At 32.9% G+C, this 25,783-nt stretch overlaps 1 protein-coding gene across 2 annotated transcripts; it reads left to right on the top strand.

The window, feature by feature from the left end:
- Positions 1 to 591: 591 nt before the first annotated feature.
- Positions 592 to 21,709, top strand: LOC136970329 (THO complex subunit 4-like). Of its 2 annotated transcripts, none has more exons than XM_067264760.1 (6): positions 592 to 887; positions 14,775 to 14,903; positions 14,990 to 15,137; positions 20,744 to 20,849; positions 20,965 to 21,061; positions 21,252 to 21,709. In XM_067264760.1, exons 1-6 carry the CDS (start codon positions 687 to 689, stop codon positions 21,258 to 21,260), a joined length of 690 nt encoding a protein of 229 aa, XP_067120861.1. In that variant the 5' UTR covers positions 592 to 686; the 3' UTR covers positions 21,261 to 21,709. The 2 variants fall into 2 exon arrangements, with proteins under 2 accessions (XP_067120861.1, XP_067120860.1); XM_067264759.1 differs by having other exon boundaries at positions 20,962 to 21,061.
- Positions 21,710 to 25,783: the final 4,074 nt, after the last annotated feature.

The following is a 25,783-nucleotide window of genomic DNA, read 5'->3' as shown; positions in this document are numbered from 1 at the left end:
GGTCGAGATCGAAACGGTCGAGAGAGATCGCTCCGAGGCATAGTCCCCGACCTCGCTCACAATCTAGATTGAAATGCTCGGTGCGAACGGGGTATAAGGCTCTAGTTTAGCAGTGTTACAGAGTATAATATGTATATTTTAATATATTTAAAAAAAACAAAACCACTGAGAAATGTTCCGTGTATTTAACAAGGTTCGGAAACTGAAAATTTTAACAACGGATTCGGCCGAACCTGTGCGAACCCGCTGAATATCACCACTGGATATGTCAGACCCCGTCCCTCACCACCCGGTCGCCCCATTGTGGGCCTGGCCGAACCCATAATGGGCCTTTTATAGAGGCCCATTATGGGCCTTTTTATCTTAGTGCCCACAGGGCGGAAAGAGTTAAAAAAAAAAAAATCATATCATCCCACAAAAGATTAGATCAGATAACAACGCCCGAAATATTTTAACTAAATAAATTTTTTTAATATTTACGAAAATTATTATAAGTTAAATGAAATCACATAAAAAGAAATTACGAAAGTAAATAAAATTGCCAAAAAAAAAAAACATGACGAAGGTATTAACTACAGCAGGTGGCGGTTACCCACAATCCCTTTCGAATTTTCAACCGCCATTATTGTCTTTCTTTCTGGTTTCGCGACATTTTGAAAGATTTTTTATAGACAATAAGGCTGAAAATGTCGGACAAAATAGACATGTCCTTAGATGATATCATCAAATTGAACAAAAATGATTATCGGATGTTGCGTGGACGAGGCCAGAGAGGCGGAAGAGGTGGAAGGGGACGAAGTAGCGCGACGACGGGTCGTTCACGTGGAGCTGGAGCAATAAGAACAAGAACGAATCGAGGAAGATCAAGACCCACTCCTTACAACAGAGTGAGTATCCATTTTATAAACGGCTTCTATCTACATTCTTCTCTTGTTAAGCCCTACGTAACGCATCATGATTTTATTAATAGACGTGTGATCGCACTTTCGACCATTTTGTATGTAATTTGATCTGTTTTCTAGTTTAAACTCGATTCAAAATGGTTTAGGTTATTCAAGTAAACAAAAGCTAACCGTTATAAGTATACATTTTGATACTCGATTACAAATCTATTGATTTATTTTTTAAACCTTTTTAATTGTTTTAAAATTACTTTTTTATTTTAAATAATTAAGTATATGCTTTAATTATTGTCTGGTGTATTATGCATCTGACTGTAATTACAGTATTAAACAACACTGGTAAGATTGTCAAGTAAGGTCTTGGGTGTTTGGTAACAATAGCAGTTGTAAGCAGGTTGACAGTTGTAAATTTGGTGTTTTATCACAGTATTTATCAATGTAAGGATTCAAAACTCAATAAATTCAGCCAATACAACATTATTTCCTTGTTATCATTTAATAAACTGTCATTTGAAAGGTAATATAGAATCGCCATCCGTGCACGTTTAGTTTCTTTGTCTTATTTTCGTACCGTGGAGAATTTAAATCGAAATTTATGCTACTTCCTCTGCTGATCCTCCGGGGTTTTTAGTTTCAAGAAAAATCTGAGGCATTATACATATCGCAGTTCCCCCTAGGCTTTTGGTGGAGAAAGTGCGTTGTTTTGTCATATTTAAATTTGGGAGTACGGTAAAGCTGTTAAAAATTTATTCGTTTGTAAACAAGAAATCTTATTTAAAAATTATAAAATAATTGAAGAATACAGAAAATGTCAGCACAGATTTAATAGGGATTTGTATTATTCAATTATTTTTAAATATACTTATCAACCTGGCCAGTTTTTACTAATTAAAAAAACTTATGATTCTATTAAAATGATTTGTAAATATCATTTGTTGATAATTGAAAAATATGTAGTAAAGTATGAAAATATGTAAAAAATAATATAATCACAAGATCTTTTATTTAATTAAAAGAAATTTTCTTCTGAAATTGAATTTTTCATCAATTCTATTAATTAATATAATAATCAAACTATAGAATATTATTTTTCTAGTTTCTTTATATTCAAAAATTGATATTTCTGTTAGCTTTCAATTCCTGTTTGTTTTTGTAAATTAGAATATATGTAGATTTTATTTATGAAAACTTTACACAAATGATTAATATAAAAATCAGTTTCCCAGAATTTCCCACCAAAAATACTGTATCTCTCACTAAATTTATTGATAACTGACCAACTTGGTAGCATAACTACTGGCTGTCTTTATCAGTATTCCTCAGTACTCATGTTATACTTGAACAAAGTACTGTACATTGTTTGTTCTCTTAGAACATCAAAGAGAATGTAGAGAAAGCAGGATATCTTGAAGGCACAGTATCTAGGAAGAGATAAAAGGTGAGCAAGACAAAAAGATGACAATCCAAATCAAAAAGGATGGAAGGAGGGATAAAGGGAAGAAGAGAAAGATCTGGTAGGAGGAGTGGTCATAACAGAAAGAAAATAGGGCATCGATAGAACAGTATGATCATTTATATTATGTATTGTTAATAGTACACTTTAATAACACTGATGTTAAATTACTTCATATTTAGTTCAATTCAAAAAAAACAAAATATGTAATTTAGTTGTAGTATTTATGAAACCGTGCCGGTGCTTATTCTGCAACTTGAACACAAACTATATGGTGTATTTTCTCGGACACATGGCAAATTTCATCACTAATTTTTCTTCAGTTGTTAACAGTTTGGTTCGATCCTGTTCACCTTGACGAACGGTGGCACTGTTATTGCGTACCCAGCAAACGTTGGTTGCAAACGTTTGTCAGTCAACTGAAGAAAAATTAGTGATGAAATTTGCCATGTGTCCGAGAAAATACACCATATAGTTTGTGTTCAAGTTGCAATGTAATTTAGTTCTCAATTAATTTTTCATTTCAATCATAATCCCATCTATTCTAGTTAAATTCTTCGATTTGCTTAATGATTATTGGAAGTTCACATGTTTTGTTGCATTAATGATTTAAATAACTGATGTAATGAACATATGAATGAATTTGACAGTGTGGAATAAACTGTTAATAACAAAGTACAACAAAAAGTTGGAGTACTGATCGAGATAACTAATAGTTATGCTACCAAATTGATCAATTATCACTAATTTAGTGATAGAGAGAGTATTTTCGATAGGAAATTCTGGGAAACTGATTTTCATATTTATACAGTATTGTTATAAGATACTGATATCATGCCATGTTAGTGAGATTCAAATTTAGTGGAAACTGCACTTGAACTAGAAGAAAGATTGGTTACAATTTGACAACAGCTCTGATAATACTCGAGTTGACTACTGAATACTACTGTTGAATTATTGAACGTGTCAAAATAGTAAACAGCCAGATTACCAAGATTGTGCTGTACTGTTTAATCATCTGTCTAAAGTTTTTATAAATAAAATGTACGTATATTCTAATTTACAAAAATAAACAACAGGAATTGAAAGCTAACAAGTCGAGCATAGCCAAGAGATGATCCAAATCAAAAAGGATAGGGAGGAGTAAAAATGATTCTGCTTCTGCTGCAAATAAAAAAAATCATTGCCATGAGCAGTCATTGGGAATTTCTTCGAAAAATTGCCTCCGAAATTCAGGTGCATCTTATAGTCCGTAGCGTCTTATAGGTATTTTTTTTTTTTTTTTTTAAATTGCTTAAAAATTAAGGTGCGTCTTATAGTTTGTAAAATATGGTAATTAATGCAAAGTTCAGATACTACTGATGTAGCCTTTTAAAATGTCATCATTGAGAACCGAAGGCATGCAATGCCACCCAGTGTTTCCCGGATTGGTGTTTTTTTATCAACCGAGAGAAATTTTTGGAGGGCGACATTTTTTTTCACTTTGATCTTTTTTCAGTAGGCTAATCACACAAGAATTTTGACATTGCTTAAGCATTGTGATCAAATGTGTTACTTTTGCTTTCCAGACTCCAGACTGATAAGGCTATCAGCACCTGCATTAATTAGTAAATAAAACTGGTGGTGATAAATAATTTATTTAAAACCTTTACAGTTTCTAATGCATTTGATTACATAATATGGTAATATAAGATAAGGAAATTGATATTTTATTGTTAAATCAGATATTTTTATGTAATGATAAACAAGTAGTTCGGTAATTTAATACTTTATTTAGCTGATGATTTCAAGGCTAAGTAATTACTTTGCTATTTGATCTTAAAATACTTAATATAAACTAATATGAATTTATCAAACAAAATAATAACTTGATGTTTTTTTCTTCTGGCTTCATATTTACAGTATGTGCAATATTATATCAATTGTAAATAGGTTTCTAGATGTTTATAAATGTTCACAAGATCAATATAATGTTAAAACTGCACATGATTTGTAGGTTATTTTAACATATTAACATGAGTAATGTGGTAATTTTTCACTGGTTTTTTATGCGTAATTATGCTACAAGTAATCGCTGTTCCTCAAATTTGAGTTTTGAAAAATGTGTGTTCTCTGCAATGTGCAAGATTTCAACTTTATATATTGTTTAATTTACAACATACCATTATGTTTAAAGAACAATGTTGTTGACTTGGACTCCCATAGAGACCCCTTCAAATTTTGAGATGGCATAGGCTAATATGAAACAAGTCAGCTGGAAATAAATGATTGGAGGGCTGAAGTGTTTTTCAGAAGAACCAGAAAATGATTTTTTGTGTGGTTTTTTTTGGTACAAAATAAAATCGCAAAAGCGTTTAAATTGTTGAAGCCATAAAACCCCTTATGTAGGCAAGTGTTCAAGGTCCTAGCAACTTGCAGAATGCATGTCAGTGTGTCATGCATAGCCAACAAACATCTATGAATCATGACTATCTCTTGCAGCAGTCATGAGAGATTTCTATGTTGTCAGGTCATCAAAAAAAACGACGTCAGAGAAGAAAATTGCCATCTTGTGCATACAATTTTATGACAATAAAGAAAACTTGTATGTGTTTGCATGCATAAACCAACAGTTTTTTGAAAGCCTGTGATAAGCAGAAAAGAGCTTGCTTGAAATTTTTATGCATATGGGTAGTGTGTAGCATGAGGATATCATGGAAACATAGCAGTTTGGTGAAAAATGCCTGTAAAAAATCCATTAGTTGCAGAAAAGCACAATTACCACATGTGATCCCAGTTTAATGATGATCCTATAACCAGTAGAAAAATTATATTAAGTTTATATTAGAGATGTAACCTGTAGTAGCAACTGTATAGATATTCTTTTGCAATTCACTGTAAAATTTCTGGATATAGTCATACAGGACAAATGATTCATTACAGGATATCTTAGATTCCAGTATTTAATGAAAAATAATGGTTTTAGTTAAATTAAGCCAAATCACATTCAAAAATAAAATGAGTGAAAGCATTCAGTGCAAACCTTATGCATTCTTGCCTTGTTACTTCAATAAATGAATATATATATATTATACAAATTGTAATAAAACTAAAGTAAAACTTATCTAACTCAAAGTTCGAATGGACGGAAAGAACCTAGAGTTATAGATGATTCAAGTTAGAGGACAATAGAATGAAAAATGTTAATTCTGAATAGATTTGTATTTTTACCTCCCTTGCATTATATGAAGAATATTTGATAGTTTTTTTGTTTAATACAGCCTATGTAATGCCTTTCAGCAAAATGTTCAATGTAACTAATGGAATCTAACAGTTCTGCAGGTATGTCTTGTTGAGACAAATCGATAGATCCTCTCTCTCTGGACTGGAATGTTTCTGCAAATGGGTGCTGGACAGTAGATACAAGGAATCGTCTGGAAGTTTCATGGGAATCTGGTAATTAGGATCACTTTGGATAGAATAAATATTAAAATTTGAACAACACTTTCCGGAACCTTTTACCGGTGTTAGACGCAAATCGAAAAAATTTCCGTTAACGTTTTCGAACTTGGTAGTTCTTCTTCAGACGGTAAAAAACGAGGAACGCAGAACAAATAATCGAACGAGTTATTTTTAAACCGAAATCGAATGCTTCACGATGCAGCTGGTCGGACATGCGCATACGGTGCGAGTAGATGGCGATTAAAGGTCCGCGTTGATGAGGGTCTGCCAGGCGGAGGACAAATTGAGTTCCTCTTTATAGTTAATGCAGGTGGTGGTGCGGCTGTGTTTGTAAATGGAGATAGCCTCCAACCATCTCAGATGTTCAGGGTGAGGCGATGTGATGATAAGCCTGGCTTGGTTGAGGGCCGCTTCGATGCTCGGATTGGTGGCGTAAGTTGAGAGTGCCGTAGGATTTCTCTCATGTAGAATATCAGCATTGTGCTCACGTAATCTGATCCCCAGGGATTTCTTGGTTGAGTCGATGTAAACAAGGTTTCTGTCAAACCTGTGATCCTTAAGAGGAATGGAATAAACGCCCGGAAGTCTGTTGGGGTCGGGGGATCCTTCCCGTTACGGAGTATGTCCAAGATGGTGGGACGTCTTCTGTATGCGATCTTAATACGGCGCTTGCGGGTAATCTTCTTATATAACGTCACCACGTACGGATTATATGTGACGGGGATCCGTGTCTCATCCTCAGGTTGATTGGCGAGACATGATCGGATGTCGGAGATACGTGCTGTGCGACGGTGACGGTTAACTAATCTATTAATAAGCTTGTGGTACCCGTAGATGGTCGCTACGCGTTTGACATGCTCCAATTCGGTGGCCAATGCTGCTGGAGTGGACGAATGCGAAAACGCCCTCTTAATTAACATGTTGAAAGCGGCGGACTTGTATTGGAAAGGGTCACATGACCCAATAGGGATGTAATGGTTTCGAAAATAGTTTGAAAACGTTAACGGAAATTTTTTCGATTTGCGTCTAACACCGGTAAAAGGTTCCGGAAAGTGTTGTTTACATCCCCGGTGTTCCTTGATGTATGTAGATATTTATTAAAATTTGAGTCACAGAAGTTGAAAGTAATGTAAATCAGTGTGGGGGGTCCATGAAAACTTTAAACTTGGAGAAAATTTGAGTTAAGGAAATCAAGTTGAAGACACTAAATTCCTATGCTATTCCATTGAGACCTATTGAGTGCTTCATTTTCTTCAAGTTAAAGAAATATTCAAGTTTCGGACGTTTGAGTTAGAGAAGTTTTACTGTATGATTAAATTATTTTATTTATTAAGAATTTTGGAATTAGTTGCATATCTACATTACCCTGTGTAACTCAAAATAGTTCTCAAAGCTAATAAAGTTTAAGATGCCTGTCGAGAATTTAAAAGCTGACGTCTGTAAATTATGAGTTTATATTTTGATTTATTTAAGATACAGGAAGTTGCGGATAATATTACAGTTGCTATATTTTATTAGAAACGAACATTGTTTGCTCATTACTAATGCATCTAAATAGCCAATAGATGATGATATGTTGCAAATTTTCATATTACATTGTAGTAGATTAATATACTATAATGTAAATAAAGTATTAGAAGAGAAAAAAATATTATTTTATTAGATAAGATAAGTTTTTATCATCAAAAATATCTGAAATTGCTTTTTTGCTTTTTGGTTTTTTTTTCTTTTTTTAGAAACAAGAAAATTATATAAAATTTAAGAATTTTTATAACTAAGTAAGTATAAAAATTCTGTATAATTTTATATAAATCATTATATTTAAATTTGTAATTTAAAAAAAAAACTAAATATACAGGATTAATCACTATTTTTTTATGGTTATGTCAAAATTTTTCAAATATTTTGCTTTACGAACTATCTAAACTTTTTACATGAAGGAGGTCTTTTGTAACATTGCCACAAAAGCCAGAAGTCTGTCAGTAAAATTCCTTTTTTAAAAAAGAACTTTAGCTTATTATCTAGGCAGTATGTACAAATATTAGAAGAGAGGTTAAAAGAACATACATATGATAGTCATTTGACACTAGCAGAATATGCAATAGGTAAAATGAGTGATGGGTAAAATGGAATAAAACCTCACTGTTATGCCATTTGCATTCCCCAGAATGTAGAATTCGTAGCGACATACAACTGCTGCCGAACAAGTCATAAGAACACTACACTAGATCTGTGGATATAGGTGCTTAGTTGAATGGCTGAACATTATACTCTGTGTCTTAAGTTTTGTGCTTTTGTTTTATATATATATATAGTTTAAAAAGGAAAAGGTGCTAAAAATAAGGAATAAATAAGTTACAAGGGTTTGAAAGATGTTTGTTTACAAATACTGTTTAAACATTGAATAACCTAATTATTCATTAATATCAAATGATCTGCCAGAATGTGTTGGGCTATATTATGACTACATTTAATAAATATAAATAAATTAATATTTAATTTAGAAAGTTATGGAGGAAAAGAATCAGCCTAGAGTGGAACACGAACCTGTTGATGCACTGCTATTTGCCAGTTATGCTATTAAAACTTTAGTCTAATTTTTACCTCCAGAACTATTAATAATTTAGATATAACCATACTGTTACTTGCCAATTAATAAATTTATTATGAAATGGTGACTTAATTGTCTACCTCTAGGCAAAATTACTCTACACTTAATTATTAAATGTAGCCATAATGTAACCCGATACATTCCGGCAGATTGTTTAAAGGTTTATTTGAATGACATACAACAGAGCTGAAAGCTTTTTAAACTGAATTCTTATATCCATTAGTTTATATAAATTTTAAACAGAATAATTTTGAATGAGAAATATTTCAAATTTATGGATAAAGTTGATTAAAAATAAACTCATTTACGAGTTAAAGGTGTAACAGGGTAATTGTTTAACCTAAGTCTACATTACCCAGTTATTTTTGGGATGTATTAAGGATAATTTTAATTAGCATCAAAATATGATTTTAATACAGACAATTGTGCAGCCATCCAGTATAAAGATTATGAGGTTAAATTTTGATAATTATTTAAAGTCAGTCTTAATATAACCTGAAAATAATCTGGCAGTTTAAGTTTTGATTTTGTTGCGAGCATGACAGAATAATTATCCGTTTGGTGTTCGAATGATAAGTTGGATTCATTCTGGTTATTGTCTTTGAATGAGCCTTATCAAATATTTAAGTACAGTAGAGCGTCGATAAGTGGAACCAATTGGGGACTGGGGTCCTTCCAGTTAATGATTTGTTCCAGTTTCCGACTTTGTACGAAAAAATACATTAACTTGTCCGATGTTCAAATTTTTCTCCGTTGCGTATCGCTTCCTGTTGAATTTTTCTCCGTTGCGTGTCGCTTCGTGTTGAATTTTCGTCGATTTTAAGCCTAACGAAAATTTTTATAATAATCATCGAGGCTATCGTATCGTTAAAAATTATTTCTGCATTTTGTACAAACAAAATAAATATGTTAAAGAATATAAAAAACATGAAAATTATACTTTAGAAGTAAATTTAGTATCAAAAACATTCGATTCAGCACGACACAGTCCGACTGAAAATCGTTCCACTTTCCGGCCACTCCACTTACCGACGTTCCACTTATCAACGCTCTACTGTATATAAAATCATTTTTTAATAAAAAGATTAAAATTAGTTTCATTCTTACTTCAAAAAAATAGAAAAATATGCTTTTAAAATGACGATGAAACTTCTACTTAGCTATTTTATCAAGACAGTTTGGGAAATTTTTTAATGAAATTCATCAATATGCAAATTTTCCGTGCGGGAGGAACAAGTGAAAATTGTTTTGAGTAAGCCTAATTAGTAATATAGGTGAGAATATTAAAAACTTAAAATATCATCAAGATGAGCTCTTATTATTGATGTATTTAACTGCTCCTATAATAATAGAAATATTGGATATTGGTTGCATAATATTAGTCAATTCCAATTCCTATCCAATAATCAGTTAATGACTAACTTGGATCATCTATTTCAGTTTTTAAGTTTCCTTTGAATTCTTGTTTTATAAAATATCAGTAAAACAACACAGCAGATTTAAATTAAATGTTGCTATATTAAAAACCTGCCTCCACTGTATTGAAAGTGCAGAAATTCTAACAAGCAACTAGTTCACCAGCAAATAAAAACAAAAATTTGACACATTCTTAAATAATTCAAATAATTTTTCTTGTTATTTGCTGGTGTTGGTTTTATGAGTGATATATAAATTTTCCTAGTATTTAATGAAATCCCAATGTAGATCATGAAAATGGGGTTTTTTTATTCTAGGCTTTTTAAGCTGCAGTGGCAATTTTCCCTTAAATTCGGAGCATGTTTATCGATATTTAATTAACATTAATTTCAAGACCGTACGTTTAATGAATTTTGTATTTTGTATCTACTTTTAGCTCTAATAAAAGCAAAAATTTACTGAGTTTATTATTATTTCATTTTTAAATTCAATGAAATCTCATTCTAACATTTCATGTTTACCCCCAATTATACGCTCATTTATAGTAGTCCAAACTAGTGTTCCTTGAAAACAACGAAATTAGGCTTTGATTTGGTATTTTGTGATTTTATATTAAACTCTGCAATTCTTAAATAAATTTATAAAACTGTATAAAAAAAATAATATCTAATTTTTTCTTAATTATTATTAAATATATTAACAATAAGGTAAGTTCATTATTCTGTTTAGATGCAATAATATTTATTAATTATTAAATCTAGATTGATCAAGAAAATGAATGCTTTTATATATTTAGGTTTTGTGTATGTTTTAGGTTGAGAATTGATGTTTTATGAGATTCAATTTCTTATTTTGATCTTCATTAAATTGAATAATTCATGAATTATTTAACACTCAAACATTCCGAGTTAAACGTATTTAAGATTTAATATGAAGTAATTGTTCTAAATGAAAATTATCATTTATTTATTTAATCTGCTTGATTCGTATTCATAATGTCAACTTTATGACTAAGAAAGTTGATTAGACCTATACTTTGTTACTGTTGTATATTGTTACTATACATATAAATTTAAATATTAAATTATTGGGAATAATACTCGGTGGCATTATGGCATTATAGTGCCTTATCATATGTTTATAGCTAAATAAATAAAACCAATTTAACCTGTACTTCACAGAACAAAAAGTTTTTTAGAAAGCTTTTTATGTGTTTAGGCTATACACCAGAGTTGGTCTGAAGAAAAGTGTAGCCTAGTAGCCTGATGCAAACTTTTCATGTGGAGTCATTTAGATTTTATTATTATTATTGCTACTTTAAAATGTTTAATTAATTGTTTAATAAGATTAATTTTTATTTATAAGATAAAAAACAAGAAAAACAATCTTTTTATTTATATATGATATAATTATTTACATTCTCATTTTATTTATCTTCATTTTCTTGTATCTGTTTTTACATATACATATACACATATATACACTATATATATATATATATATAAGAAAGTGAAAGTTATATACAGTATATAGGTATTTTTTGATTAACATGGTTAATTAATCCCTCGATGCTACCACATATATCAAAATTGTGCTAATCAAAACTTCTGTCACATATATAAAGGGATTGCCTCAATTAATTTCATGCATTAAGCAAGTGATACCTGCATTTTAAATTATTGAGGCCCTGTGCTAGTGCAACGTTTGTACTGCCCTTAGATTTGCTCCTCTATATGATCACTGTCAGGAATTGTTCTTGGCTGCTGATAATGGGTGGACCGAATTTAAAACATTCTGAGAAAAGCAGTTTGAATGTTATTAAACAAGGTTCATAATGCTTTATAGTAACAGAAAATAGTTAACAGTATCAACTCTTTCAAATTGTTTCTGAAATAATTTTAAATGTAGCATTTATCTATTAAAATATAACACCATTCAAACATACTTTCTTATTGGTTTTTTGTTTCTGTTAACTCTTCATTTAAGCAGAAAGGTAATGAAAGTTTTGTAACTTTATGGAATTAGGTTTTACTCGAATAATAATCATTCTAATTATAATAAAATGAATTATAATTTGTGATGCTGTTTCTGCAGTCCTTGACGGCCGTTTTTATTCGATGTTGCTCGAGTCTGACTTCACAGCCTTCATTAGTTCCATTTGTTCTTATTTGTTTTTTATAATGTAATCACGTTTGTCAATAAACTATTCAAAACAGTTGGAAAATATTGCTGTTTTGGCTCAGTACTTAAAGAAAAAAAGACCACAATTTTTAATTATTATAAAAAAGATAATTTTGTTAATGTTTCTGTAAATAGTTTATTAAACTTTATGTTGTGGTTTTATGACTTAATGGTTCTAGTGGGGGCATGTGACATCCTGCAGCTGCTAGAACAATAGTGCACCTGGCAATGAAAAAGTAGAAATATTCAATGCAAATAACATCGCATACAAATTCTAAAACATTAAAATGAAGTTGATGGATGTGATTTTTTCATAAAATTAAATCTGATGTCACAATATCCCCGACTGTTTTGAGTTTGTAGTGTGCAAGTGTCTATCATATAATATCATTTGCTACTACTTTATTAATTTCTAATAAAACAATTGATTAGCATGTTTTAGAAATTTCATCATTAATATCTTCTACTTAATATTATTAAATATATCTTCTTATAAAAGTATTAGTTTTTTCCAAGAATAATTCAAAGGCTCACATCATTTATAAGTGTTTATTTATATAATATACTGTACATAAAATACATAACTGCTGTTAATTATTTATAATACAAGATTTAAGAATCTAACCTTATTGTTTTTTGTAAGTGGTACAAAAAAAGTTTAATTAAAGATCAGAATTAAATTTTCATAAAAATTAATTATTCTTATGAAAGTTTAAGGCGCAAAGTTAGCTTCTTAAAAATTTTCTTCGACTAATCTCCTGTACTGCTGCATTAATGTAATTATTTTTTCATCATAATGGATGCTTACCATGTTTGACATTTAAATCATTCTTTGAAATAACACTTAATTAACAGGCTGTTAATTACAGTAATAATTTCTTTTCATTCTGTAGGTTTACATAAGCATGGAAACCTTTTTGCTTTAAGGTCCAAATGACACTATTTTGACACATGTTCAGGTTGAAACACTAAAAATATTGGATTTTATGTAATAAAACTGTACAATTTCTAAATGTATAAAAATTATACATGAAAAATTTCTGAAAAAATATATTTTAGAGAGAACTGATGTTCCAACTTTTTGACTAGTTTTTCAATATTTCGGGAATCTTAGGCAAACTTACGACACGCGTGCCAAAAGTAGCATGTTGGGACAATCATCTGGCATATAATAAGTCGTGCAGTTTCGGTTTATCATCTTATCATTCTTTTTTCAATCAGCTTTATTACATTTATCCTAATTAAAACATTTTTGTTTCATTTCTCTGAATAATATTATTCAGTCTAAAAGATGTAAAGTCAATGCAAAAATATTTTTAAACATAATTATACTCACTATAACTCAAAAATGTTTGTCATTTCTGTTCTACTCAATTAATAAAACTCATTTATTACAGTTGGCATACAGTCACATTGTGGTTATCAAGTCCATTAACTTATAAAACAAATGTAAATGTTATGAATAATTAATTTTCAAATTTATTGCTCGTCACATAATGAATTGTTCATTAAACACTCAGACATTGTAAATTATGACGAATACACTTAAGGATCTTGATGGTATGCAAACCTAAGATGAAAGTCAGAGATTTGCGGGTGTCTCTACTTACTCTAAATTACTTTTTTTCTTATACAGTGGGTGATCGGATAAATAACACTTTCGCAAAAGATTTTTATGTTCGAACAACAAACACTACAAGAAAAAGCAGCGTAAAATAATGAATACCAATTGGTCTTCATGCAACAATTTAAAACTTTTCGGAGCACAGGAGATGTTGACATCAATGCTCAACCCAGTATGTACTGATCAGATAGTATTCCTTCGAACTTTGAAACTCTCCCTTGTAATTCCAGCCTTTTATTTTTCCGGCAGAAACAGTTCTTTTATAGTATTCGTGAGACTGTCAGGCAGGCACTAGCTAAGTTTTGCATTGGTTTTTATTTTTGAAAGGTGAGAGTATAATAGCAAAGGCATACTGTGCAGAAGATGTCTGACGTTGCTGGGCAGTATGGCTTAAATAGGTCTACAGTAGGCGACGGTTCAATCTTATCTAAGAAAGATACAGTATAATCAAGAAGATTCAAGCAGCTAAAGGAGTAACAAAAACCACATATGAAAAATAAAGAACATTGAAGAGCTCATAATGAAACCTGAAAGTGATCTGACGATAGAAGAACACCAAGACCTCTTGAATGAAGAACACCGAGAAACTTGGCAAGATATGTTTTCTTCTGAAAAAAGAGGATTAGTGCCGACATCTGCTATTAAACATCTTTTAAAGTGGGAAGATGTCAGAACATTGTCTTAGAATGGCATCCAAACCAGGTTGAAGTTAATAGGCTTGGCGATCTCTACAGTTACAATGCTATTAATTAATTCTGAAAAGTCCTGAAGAGAAAAGCAATTGACATTAGACAGATTCTTTAACTTTCACAAACAGAAAAACATTGACTAATAAAAGTGACTGTGTACATGTGTATTTTTATTATTACATATAAATAAACATAATAAGAAAGTATATATTTTTTATTTTTTAGAGTTTCCAGAATGAATTAATCAAATTCCCATAAAAACCTATGATAAATGGATAATTGGTTAATGAACAATTTGGATAGCGAACAAAGTCTTGGAATGGATTATGTTCATTAACCAATCACCCACTATATATACGTGTGTTTTTTATAGTAAATCATAATTATTATTCTAGATGCATATATTAAATGAAATTAATTTTATAAAATTTGTCAACTAGTTTATTTTCATTTGCAGCCTAAAGAATTGCCAGACAAATGGCAGCACGACATGTTTGATGGCGGCGTTGGTCAACGAATCACAACTGGACCGACCAAACTTTTGGTATCCAATTTAGATTATGGTGTATCAGATGCTGACATTAAAGTAAGTTTGAATTCAAGATAGAAATTTTATGAATTTATCTATTTTGTATTTATAGCATATTTATTAATTTCTCATTATTAAATTAGGAATTGTTTGCGGAATTTGGACCATTAAGGAAGGCTGCTGTCCATTATGACAGATCTGGTCGCTCTCTTGGTACAGCAGATGTTGTTTTTGAAAGGCGTAGCGACGCAATTCGAGCTATGAAGCAGTATAATGGCGTTCCTTTAGATGGTAACTTCTTTTTATTGATATTGTTTTGTAAACCTGCACTTTTGTTGGTGTGCAATGGAAGGTGCTTTAGCAGCTACCTCTTACCTGTACAAATACTTCTATTTGATTTATAATTGAAATTATTAGGTTTATATATTACTAGCTGACCCAGCCACGCGTTGTGGCTCAAAATGTATCTATTATAAATGTATAACATTTCCCCCGTGGGGTGAATTTCAAAAAATCCCTTCTTAGTGTACAGTACATTGTTTAAGCTTGGGGATATTTCCAGCCCCATGGAAAATTGCAAAATTAGTACCTGTCCCTAAACCAAATAAGCCTAATGAACTCAGGCCGATCTCATTACTATCAGTCTTCGGTAAAGTCCTTGAGCGACTAATAACAGATCGCTTAACTTGGCATATTGAGAACAAGGCACTCCTTAGCAACATTCAATACGGTTTTAGGCAGCAAATTTCCTCTTCAGATGCTATTTATGATGCCGTACAAAATATCAAAAATCTACTAGATAACCATAAATACGTGCTCGGTGTTAGTTTGGATATATCTAAAGCGTTCGACAGTGCCTGGTGGCCTTTCGTACTCCTTCAACTAAGGAAAGCTGCTTGCTCATCAAATATATATCATCTATTTGCAAATTATCTTCATGGTCGCAAAGCCATACTAAAATATGGAACATGCTGTGTGGAACGCAACATTGTACAAGGATGTCCACAGGGATCAGTATGCGGACCTCTGCTATGGAACTTAACTTTTAATGCTTTTTTACAAGAAAACTTTGGATATGACTCAGCTACCACCTATGCAGATGATGTGCTAATTCTTATTGGTGGGAGATCTCGTGCAGTATTGGAAAAACGTGGCAACGAGATACTCGAAAAAATATATCAATGGGGAAAACAATACAAATTAAACTTTAATCTGAATAAGACTATTGGAATCGTATTCAACAAGCCACAACAACCTAACTTATACCTTCGCAAACCTTCAATCAAAATGAATAATATGCCGATTAAAATTGAAAAAAGCATTAAATATCTCGGCGTATGGATAGATTTTAGACTTGGCTGGGAAGATCATGTCAAATATATTGCTAAGAGAACAACCTTAATCTTTCATGCTTTCTCACAAATTGCTAGGAAAAACTGGGGACTCACATCAGACGCTATAAATATTATTTATGATCAAATTTACATCCCCATTATTACTTATGGTTACTGTAGTTGGGGTAACGCCATTCATAAAGTTCACTTACATCGAAAATTAATATCTTCACAGAGAAAAGCATTGATTTTAAATAACGAGAGCATATAGGACAACTCCTACTTGTAGCTTAGCTTACAGGTACTAGCTTGAAAACCTCCAATTACAGAGATTATCCAACTCGAATACAATCTACACCAACTGAAAATAGGAACCAATATTTGCACTTCTACCGGTGAAATTAGATCGGAAAACTATGAAAATCATAGTCCAACTGCTGAAAGTCTACCTCCATACATTAACAACCTATTTCGGATTGATCCTCCCACACAACCCGACTTTGAATTTATACTGATGGTTCTGGAATCGACGAATCCATCGGTTGTGCTTTTGTAGTCTACGAACACAACATGGAAATACACAATGTAAAAGGCAAGTTACATAAAGCAAGTACGGTATTCCAGGCGGAATTGCTAGCTATATACATGGCTACCTACTGGATCGAACTTTACCAGAAACATAAGAACGTCCATATAATTAGTGATTCATATTCTGCTATTCAACTTCCTCGTAGTAGAAAACCGCACCCTATTGTCACTCGCATTCGTTACTTATTCTACAATTCTACCAATGAATATAGCATCACTTGGACAAGAGGACATCAGGGATTAATAGGAAACGAACGTGCAGATCAATTAGCTAAGGAAGCCACCAGGGATATGACTACTTGCACTATATATAATAAGATCTGCCGGAGAGGTGTCAAAAAATTATTATACGATGATATACTCCATCGTTGGCAAAATAACTGGACTCAAAAACATAATAATATTACTTTCAAATTCGTACCAGATGTTAAAAATTTCCATGATACATATGAATGGGTTAAACCAAGTTCTCCTCTCACCCAATTTCTTACTGGACACTGTAAATTTTCCAATTATCTTCAGCGTTTTACGAACAAAAGAAATGCCTTATGTGCTATCTGTAATCTTCAAGATAACATTGACCATTATATATTCGAATGCATTTCTCTCGAAACAGAACGTCTCAATCTAAAAATCACTGTAAACAGCTACAATATTGATTGGCCATGTGATCACGACGTCTTCATTAAAAACAAGGAAATCTTCAATGCTTTCTACAAACTCATTAAAAGACATGAAACCATTGCCACACTTGCCACTAGGGACTGACTTACATCGCTTCCTCTCCGTGCAGTGGTTTTCTCCAAATTACTACACTACGCAGTTACTTACCAACCATGGTAAATTTGCAGCCTACCTGCACCGTTTCACCAACAGGACCTACAAGTCTGCCCGACTTGCCAAGTGGAAGATGGCTCCGATCATTACCTCTTTGACTGCTATACTTTTGAACATGAATGCATGAATATTAGACTCCTCATAGATGAACTTAATATTGGTTGGCCATGCAACCAACCACTCTGACATTTGGGCCAGCAAAGAAATCTTCCTTGTCTTTGAAAGGTTAGCCAGAAGCTTCAGCAACCACTCAATGAGGCTCGTCAACAACTAGATTCAGCTGCCGCCATCGGACTCTTCCTCTGCAGCTGGCAGCCTACTCATCATGTGATCTCATTGTACTACCCGTGGCTGTACTGCTTACACTATGGTCTGTCTCCTGCTTGCCTGTTGCGTTGCATATTTTATATCACCATCAGTAATACTGTTCAGTATGTAAATTTTCGTACATATTTGTTAATTGGCTTTCTTCTCTCACCACATTGTAATACTTTCCGCTTTTGTTTGTATATCTTATCTTATATACATTCTACAATACTGTTCAACTTGTATATAATTGTACATACTAGTTATTAGGTTTTTTTTATCATTATTATTATTGTTGTTGTTGTTGTTATCATTATTATTATTATTATTATTTTGTTTTATATTTTATTTCTCACATTCATTTGTAACTTTATATTTATCTGTAATTCCAATTTATGTATTCTGTATTGAACCCTGGTAGTGCTAATTGTGGAGCCAGGATGTACATTAATTTGTACCCATTGTACAGTACATTCTCTTGATGTACCCTATTAAAATGCAATCAAAAACGCATCTAAAATAGTATAATAAAAGCAGAGTTCTTCACAGTAAGCCTTAATCCTGTCCCTCTCCCCGCTGGGGAATATCGAAAAATCTCTTTTTAGTGTATATTCTGTTGACGTACCGTATTAAAACGCAATCAAAAATGCATCTAAAATAGTATAATAAAAGCTGAGTTCTTCAAAGTAAGCCTTAATCCCGTCACTTTTCCCGCTGGGGAATATCGAAAAATCCCTTTTTAGTGTATATTCTGTTGACGTAACTTATTAAAACGCAATTAAAAACGCAAAAAACCGCATGTAAAATAGTATAATAGAAGCCGAGTTATTCACAGTAAGCCTTAATCCCGTCCATCTCCCCCCACTGGGGAGAATTTCGACATGTATATTATATAAAAACACGTGCGTATTCGAATGCAATGTTGTGTCAAAATTTCAAAGGAATCAGTAGGAACAAACAAACGTTATATTTTATTTATATAAATAGATAGAAAATGATCTGCTTTAGTCCATTCTCACAGAAAAGCATAATGCCTCACAGAAAAGCAAACTTAAGTCATCGGAAGTTAGCGCCATCTGATGGACATGAAAGCCTTAATTTATATATAAATATATTTTTGAAAGGGGGGAAATGGTGGTCTTCACATATGCGACAAACCTTCGTGGGAGTGTATTAAACAACTTTCTGAAGTTTCATGGCAATCGGATAAATGGTGTGGTAATGCATGAAGGACAAACACACACACAGACATACATTTGTTTTTATATATATAGATTATTTCAATGTTTTGTTTTTATTAGTTGATAAATGAAAGCTACTTCTTAGAATGAGTTCTGGTTGAAGAACAATCTTTATTTTTCAAAGCAATTTTTAAAAGACTTCAATTCATAATTAATCATAAATATGAAATTAACTCATTTTTAATTATCAAGAGCCTTGTTTAAATGATATTCTTGATGTATTTGTAGATGAATCTTAAAAAGTTCTGAAAATATTTATAATAAATTAAATTAAGATGACATCAGTTAATTGATGGGGTGGTTTATTTAGTTTTTTGAAAACTTTTTGTATAAGTTATAATTAAAATTTTTTGTCATATAGTTTTCTTTATCAATAAAGTCACAAACAAATTATATTATAATTAAAAATAACTTCACATAAAATAGGGTCTTATAAAAGGAATGCTACTATTTTAAATTACTATAATTATGTTAATTATTATCTGGAAGTATGCATTGTACACCAATTGAAAGACTAACCATCCAAGATTCATCTCTTGTCTACATTCATTTATTGCGTTGCTACTGTCTCTAGGAAGTGCCATAAACAGGAAATACCTTCTCTATAAATGGCAACTTTGCAATAGAGAAGGCATTTTGCATTCTGTAGTTTACAAAACTTGAATTAGTTGTCATTGCTTCAGCATGAGTAATCTGCAGGAGTTATAGAATTGTGACTGGCATGGGAGGAATGACAATGGATATGTACTGTACCATAATGATCATAGGAAAAATTTGAGTCAGTTGGATGTATGCTATACGACATAAGGTGCACACATTGAGAAATTGTAATGGTCAGAAGTGAAACTTGGCCATTTTCCAATGTTTAAATTACTGGAATTAATAATTAACATAATTCCAATAATTTAAAATGATAGCATTCTATTTGGAAGACCCTGCATTTATAACTTGAAAAAATTAATCTTGTAGAAAGAAGTGGACACAATTATGAAATACAAAAATTAATTTTTGTATATTTTATCAGCTTTTATTTAATCTTATGTTATTCCTTCTTGTAACTTCTTCAACCCTGTGAATATACTTCTTAGCTTTCATTTGCCTGTTTGATATGAAATTGCAAGTTACACTTACAATCTATGTGAATATCACACTACATAATGGTCAGAAAACTTACAAAAAATGTATAAAATATATATCTAGTTTATAAAAAGAAACTGTATAAGTATATGAAAGTTAAAATAATAGTGAGGTTGTGGCCGATGTTTTCAACACGAAAACATGTGTGTCACATGTTCAACGCCACCATCCTGTAAACCTAGAGGTTTGACAATGGCATTTGGAATGTCAGTGGAATCATACTCGGCGTTCCAAATGCCATTGTCAAACTTCTAGGCTTACAGGGTAGCGGTGCTGAACGTCCAACATATGCGTTTTCACATTGAAAACTTCAGCCGCAACCTCGTCTAATGGACTAAATGTGGCTCATGAGTCACAGTTTGACCAATGCAGCTAAAGTCATTTTCAGTAATTTAAAAATAGCTCTTAAAATTATACATGTAGGAAATTAAAGAATGAAATTTATTTCTAATAGGTCGCCCAATGAATATTCAGATTGTAACCTCATCATTGCCTGCCTCTGGACGAACTGGCAGAGGGGCTAAAGGAGGAGGTGCAGGACAACGAAACTCATTTGGAAGGTAGGTATTACGATGTTCATTTTACAGCACTAAAAAAAATGTAATAATTACTCTATTTAGTTTTTCTTTATTATACTTTTTGGACACAAAATTTAATCATCATGATTTTCAGTAGAGGTAGGGGGCGAGGTCGAGGTGGAAGAGGAAACCTGACACGAAAAGTGCCAACAGCAGAAGAATTGGATGCCGAGCTGGACGCTTATGTGAATAAGGTGACTTTTCATTTGTTATAAAATTTTAACCATAATTTCTAGATTTTACACTAGATTAGACGTTAGCTAAATGTGATGTTATAGACGACGTGTTACCATTACGGCAGTTTTGGTTATTTGACTAGTATTATCTGGATTTGTGTTTTGAATTTACATATATTAATTGTAAATATATAATTTCCATTTATAGATGGACTGAGTCCTTTTGGAAAGAATGTTTTCCAGGTGAAATTCTCCCATCCACCACCATATAATCTGAGTCAATATTTTGTATCACCATGTAAACTTCCCATGATGAAAAGCAGTGTTGATTTCTTTATCAGAATTTTTTTATGTATAAATTTAACCCATCTCTTAATGTAAGTTTTAAGAGATGCGCATTGATTATACAAATTACCGAAAGTAAATTTTCTTTATTCTATATGTGTGTGTATGAAAGATGTGTATAGGAAAAGCGTAATATTTTGTTTAGTAAAGTCCGACAGAATTGAATTCATCCGATCATCTCTTATTTCACCGAGTATACGTTTTAACACATCACATAATTCATCTTACTTTTTTTTTTAATCATTTGTCTGTGTGTACTTCGAAATATACTGTAAATGAAACACTTTACGAGAGAATAAAAACAAGTTGTTTTTTATTGTACGACTGAGAATATTTTTAATAAAAGATCAATTTTATGAAGAGTAGATAATGATGCAGCAGAATTTCTTCTTGTTTTAGTTGCATTAATGTAATTTAATTGTTTAGTTTTTCTTAGATTGTAATGTATGGCTACATATTTAGTTATTAATTTTTTTAAACTTGTGGAAAATCTCTATATCAGTTTTAAAGTATAGTCTACAGCAGTGATTCCCAAACTTTTTCGAGCCACCACCCCCTTGGTTCCATAAACTTATACCAAATTTCCTTTGTGGCTTGGAAATAGTCTTAGAAAAACTTCTATGAAACACTTTGTGTCCTTGTCGTACATTGTTCTCCACATCTGGAAACTATTATATGCAATGTTTCTTCTTACCTGTTTTAATAGAGGAAAAGAAAAGGTGGCCATGCCCCAACCCTTGCCTATGGTTAACCATTCAGTCAAGATCTTGCTTCAGTGCCCGCTTGATCTTTTCACTTCCTTAGATTTACTCACCACCCACAGGGTGGTAGCATCCACTTTGGGAACCACCGGTCTATAGCAAGGTATTAGTCCAATCACCATGGAAATCTAAGTTTGAATATTTTATTGCGAGTGGTACAAATTATGGCATTGTTTCCCCATCACAAACGAATCGGTCATAATGAGTATAACTGGCTAGTTGTATGAGCCTACAATGTGCTGGTATTAATCAAGCATCTGAGATAAGTTATATGATGAAAGTTCTAAGAGTTAACAAATGACTAATGAGGAGATCAGTTTTAGGCCTACAATAAGGATGGGCACCAACATATCTGGAACTTAACTACCCAGGACTTTAACTACTCTGGGACTTTGTATGGTTCAGAACTGAAAGGAGCATAAGAATTACTTGAATTGATAATATAGAATTGATTTTTTAGCTATGTATTTTAAGACAATAGGCTGGATTCTATCCCATGTCTTCCAGAGTGGAGGCTAATGCCTTTATCATGGTAAAAGCACAGTGAGGCCACTTTCATCCTTGGATGGGACTGATGATTAAGGTGAAGCTCCTAAAAAACCTCATGTCCAAAACTTTGCCAGAATATCAGTTATCCAGTTTCAGATTTAGGGAGAAATCCCTAGTCCCAGATCCTTAGTGGAACAATGAAATTGGCCACTGCCTCGGCCATCAGATCTTAATTGAGTTTTAAAAAGTACAGTATGCAGAAAACGATACAAATGTCCTCTTATTCATATCGTGAGTCCGACCAGAGCAACAATGGGGTAGCCAGTTGGTGAGAGACATTCGGGACGGCTACTCAGAAAAAATTCATAGGGTTTTCGACCCGACCATATTCGGTCGAGAGTCCCACCAGAGGTGGGATTTTTTTTTTAACTTTACCCTGTGGGCACTAAGAGGGCCTCTTTTATCAAGCCCATTATGGGTTCGGCCAGGCCTACAGTGGGGTGAAGAGGGACAGCCTGAAATATCAGGGTGGAACAACCCTAAAAAATTCTTGGGGATTTTTTGACTCGGGATCGAACCCGGGTCCTCCAAATGGTAGGCTGTCACCTTGACCGCTCAGCCATCCGGCCGATGCCAGAGGTAGGTTGGCATCTTAACCCTTAAGTTTTTATACTGTTATATTTATATAGTAAAAATAACAGATTTTTTCAGTAAGCGACATTTTTTTAAACAGTCCCGTGGGCACTAAGGTTAGTTTGTTTTTACCCCCCCCCCCCAAAATCCTGGGGTGGTCCGTTCCTCACCATCCGGCTGCCCCATTGTGGGCCTGGCCAAATTCATAATGGGCTTGCTAAAAGGGCTCTCTGCCCACGGAGAAAAGAGTTTAAAAACTACTTGGTAATTGTCTGCATAAAAGTGTATAAAAATTTCGTTCAATTATAGAGACTGGTGGTAAATTATTTTCTCATACTTTGTGTGCGACAACGCGTCACGTGAGCGATCTACCGAGAGAACTTTATGAAAAGCCCTAATTTAGATGTTACTAATGTGAATAAAACCCCAAAAACTCAACTTAGCAAGCTTGTTGGCCAGGTGGAAACCCGCGATCATCTACCAGTGTTCGGTGGAGTTTATCCGGTTGAGAACCTCATTATTGGTGAACTCGGATTCATTCATCCAAAATATTTTATTCTAAAATCAGAAATAGCAATCGAACGTCAAAATAAAAAATCTAAGCGCATTCCTTTATAGGCCTAAGATCTTTTATCAAACAAGTTCTAAATGGATGGTACCGGTACCACTAACTAGAAAACATCCTCAATAGTGATTGGAGCAAAAATCTTAATTTAATTTTAAAAAATAAACAATTAAAGTTTCAGTTTTCATTAATTTCATATTTATATTTGTAAATGGAATATTTTACGTAATTATAGTACCTAGCTGTAAAACAAGTTGCCGTGATAATTTCAGTAACAGTATAAGGTACAATTTGAAAAAAAAAAAAAAAAGTTGGTAACTCTGGCAAGCATGCTGCAGCGGGCAAAAGGAAAATCAACGACCTGTAAGTAATAAATTGGCAAAGATACCGATTACGACGCCATCATGTGAAGCCAACGGTCGTCATTGTTATGACAGGCGAAATGTGCACTCTTATCATCAGAGTCTGCATGTGTTTTTTGTTAGCATTCACCTTAGAGACTACTCTCATATTTTTAAGCGAGTTTAACTACACACTAAACTGATATTTAATACACTGTAATTGATAGAAATTATAATTTTCAACATATTTTTAGCAATTCTTACTGACATTTATGGTGTTGCACTTGCACACGAAGTTCGGCCATTAAGCTGTTGTGCTATTAATTCTACCAACCGTGTGAAAGAAAGGTCTAGAATTAATTTCCAAGGTGATTTTAATGCAAAACTTACTTTAATAGTAAGTATTCGTCAAATTTTGGAACGAGAAAAGCAAATAAATTGCTCGGTTTATATACGAGATGTGCAACTTTTTGCCTGTCTTAGCAATAGCGACTTCGAGAAACTATGCTACTTTGCCAGTCTATTACGTACTGTATAGGTCACTGAGGAAAATAGCTGTATATCAGAAACACATCATTTTAAATAAAGTAAATGACCCGTCACCGGTGGCCGAGTGGATAATCTCGATAATATGGGCAGCAGAAAATCTTCGTTGGGCATTTTCCACGGGGCATCAAATACAATGAGAAATGCACGTTGTGGGTTGCTAAGCGCTCAATTGATAGGAATTTTCTACTTTACAATTTTTTAGAAAACTCGGTTATCAATTATGCTGGAAAAACATCTTTTAATAGACAAGATCTATTTCAATAAGACGGCTGCCCCGCATATAATTCATAAAATGTTATTTAAATTATACTTTTGGCACATGTTGGTTAGGAACATATGGGCCTATCTGATGGCCTACTCCATTCTCTGATTCTTTTCTGACAAATCATCTTAAAAATAATATCTATGAAAATAGTAATGAAATCGCTAGTGTTGTGAAGGGGCGTATTGTAATACGTTCAAACATTCCATGTCAAGTTCTTCACGACGTTACACATAACGTGTTCAACACATTTTACCACAGACACATGGAGGGCACTTCGAATAATTTTGTAAATAAAAACATTTCACGTACAGTGTTGATTTACTATTAAACGCTACAAATATCTGCATAATTCGATTGGCATAACGAATTTCAAAAATTTTTGCGTCGTTTTTACGCAGGATCTCATGCTTTTCCCGACGATATGCAAAATAGCATAGTGTGCCATTTAAAAAAAAGAAAAATTGATAACGTTGGCAGGTGTGTTGAGCCGGGTCGAAGGGAATACAATTGTGTATCAGTTTGTTTGTTTAGTTAAGTTACAGTAACGCAACATTTGAGCAATCTGCCTAGAGGTAATGCCTTTTTAAGGGTAACTGGCTCCTATTCAGTTACAGACGTAGAAAAAATCCGCTCTGGGGGACCCGGGATCGAATCCGAACGGGTCGAAAATCCCCAGGAATTTTTCGGGGGGTGGTCCGTTCGGATATGTCGGGCCCCGTCCCTCACCACCCGGTCGCCCCATTGTGGGCCTGGCCGAACCCATAATGGGCCTACTAAAAGAGGCCCTCTTAG

The sequence above is a fragment of the Centruroides vittatus genome, unplaced genomic scaffold (assembly GCF_030686945.1).
Source record: "Centruroides vittatus isolate TY-2023 unplaced genomic scaffold, ASM3068694v2 contig_1916, whole genome shotgun sequence".
Lineage (NCBI taxonomy): Eukaryota > Metazoa > Arthropoda > Arachnida > Scorpiones > Buthidae > Centruroides > Centruroides vittatus.
This window is presented reverse-complemented; position numbering and strand designations above follow the sequence as displayed.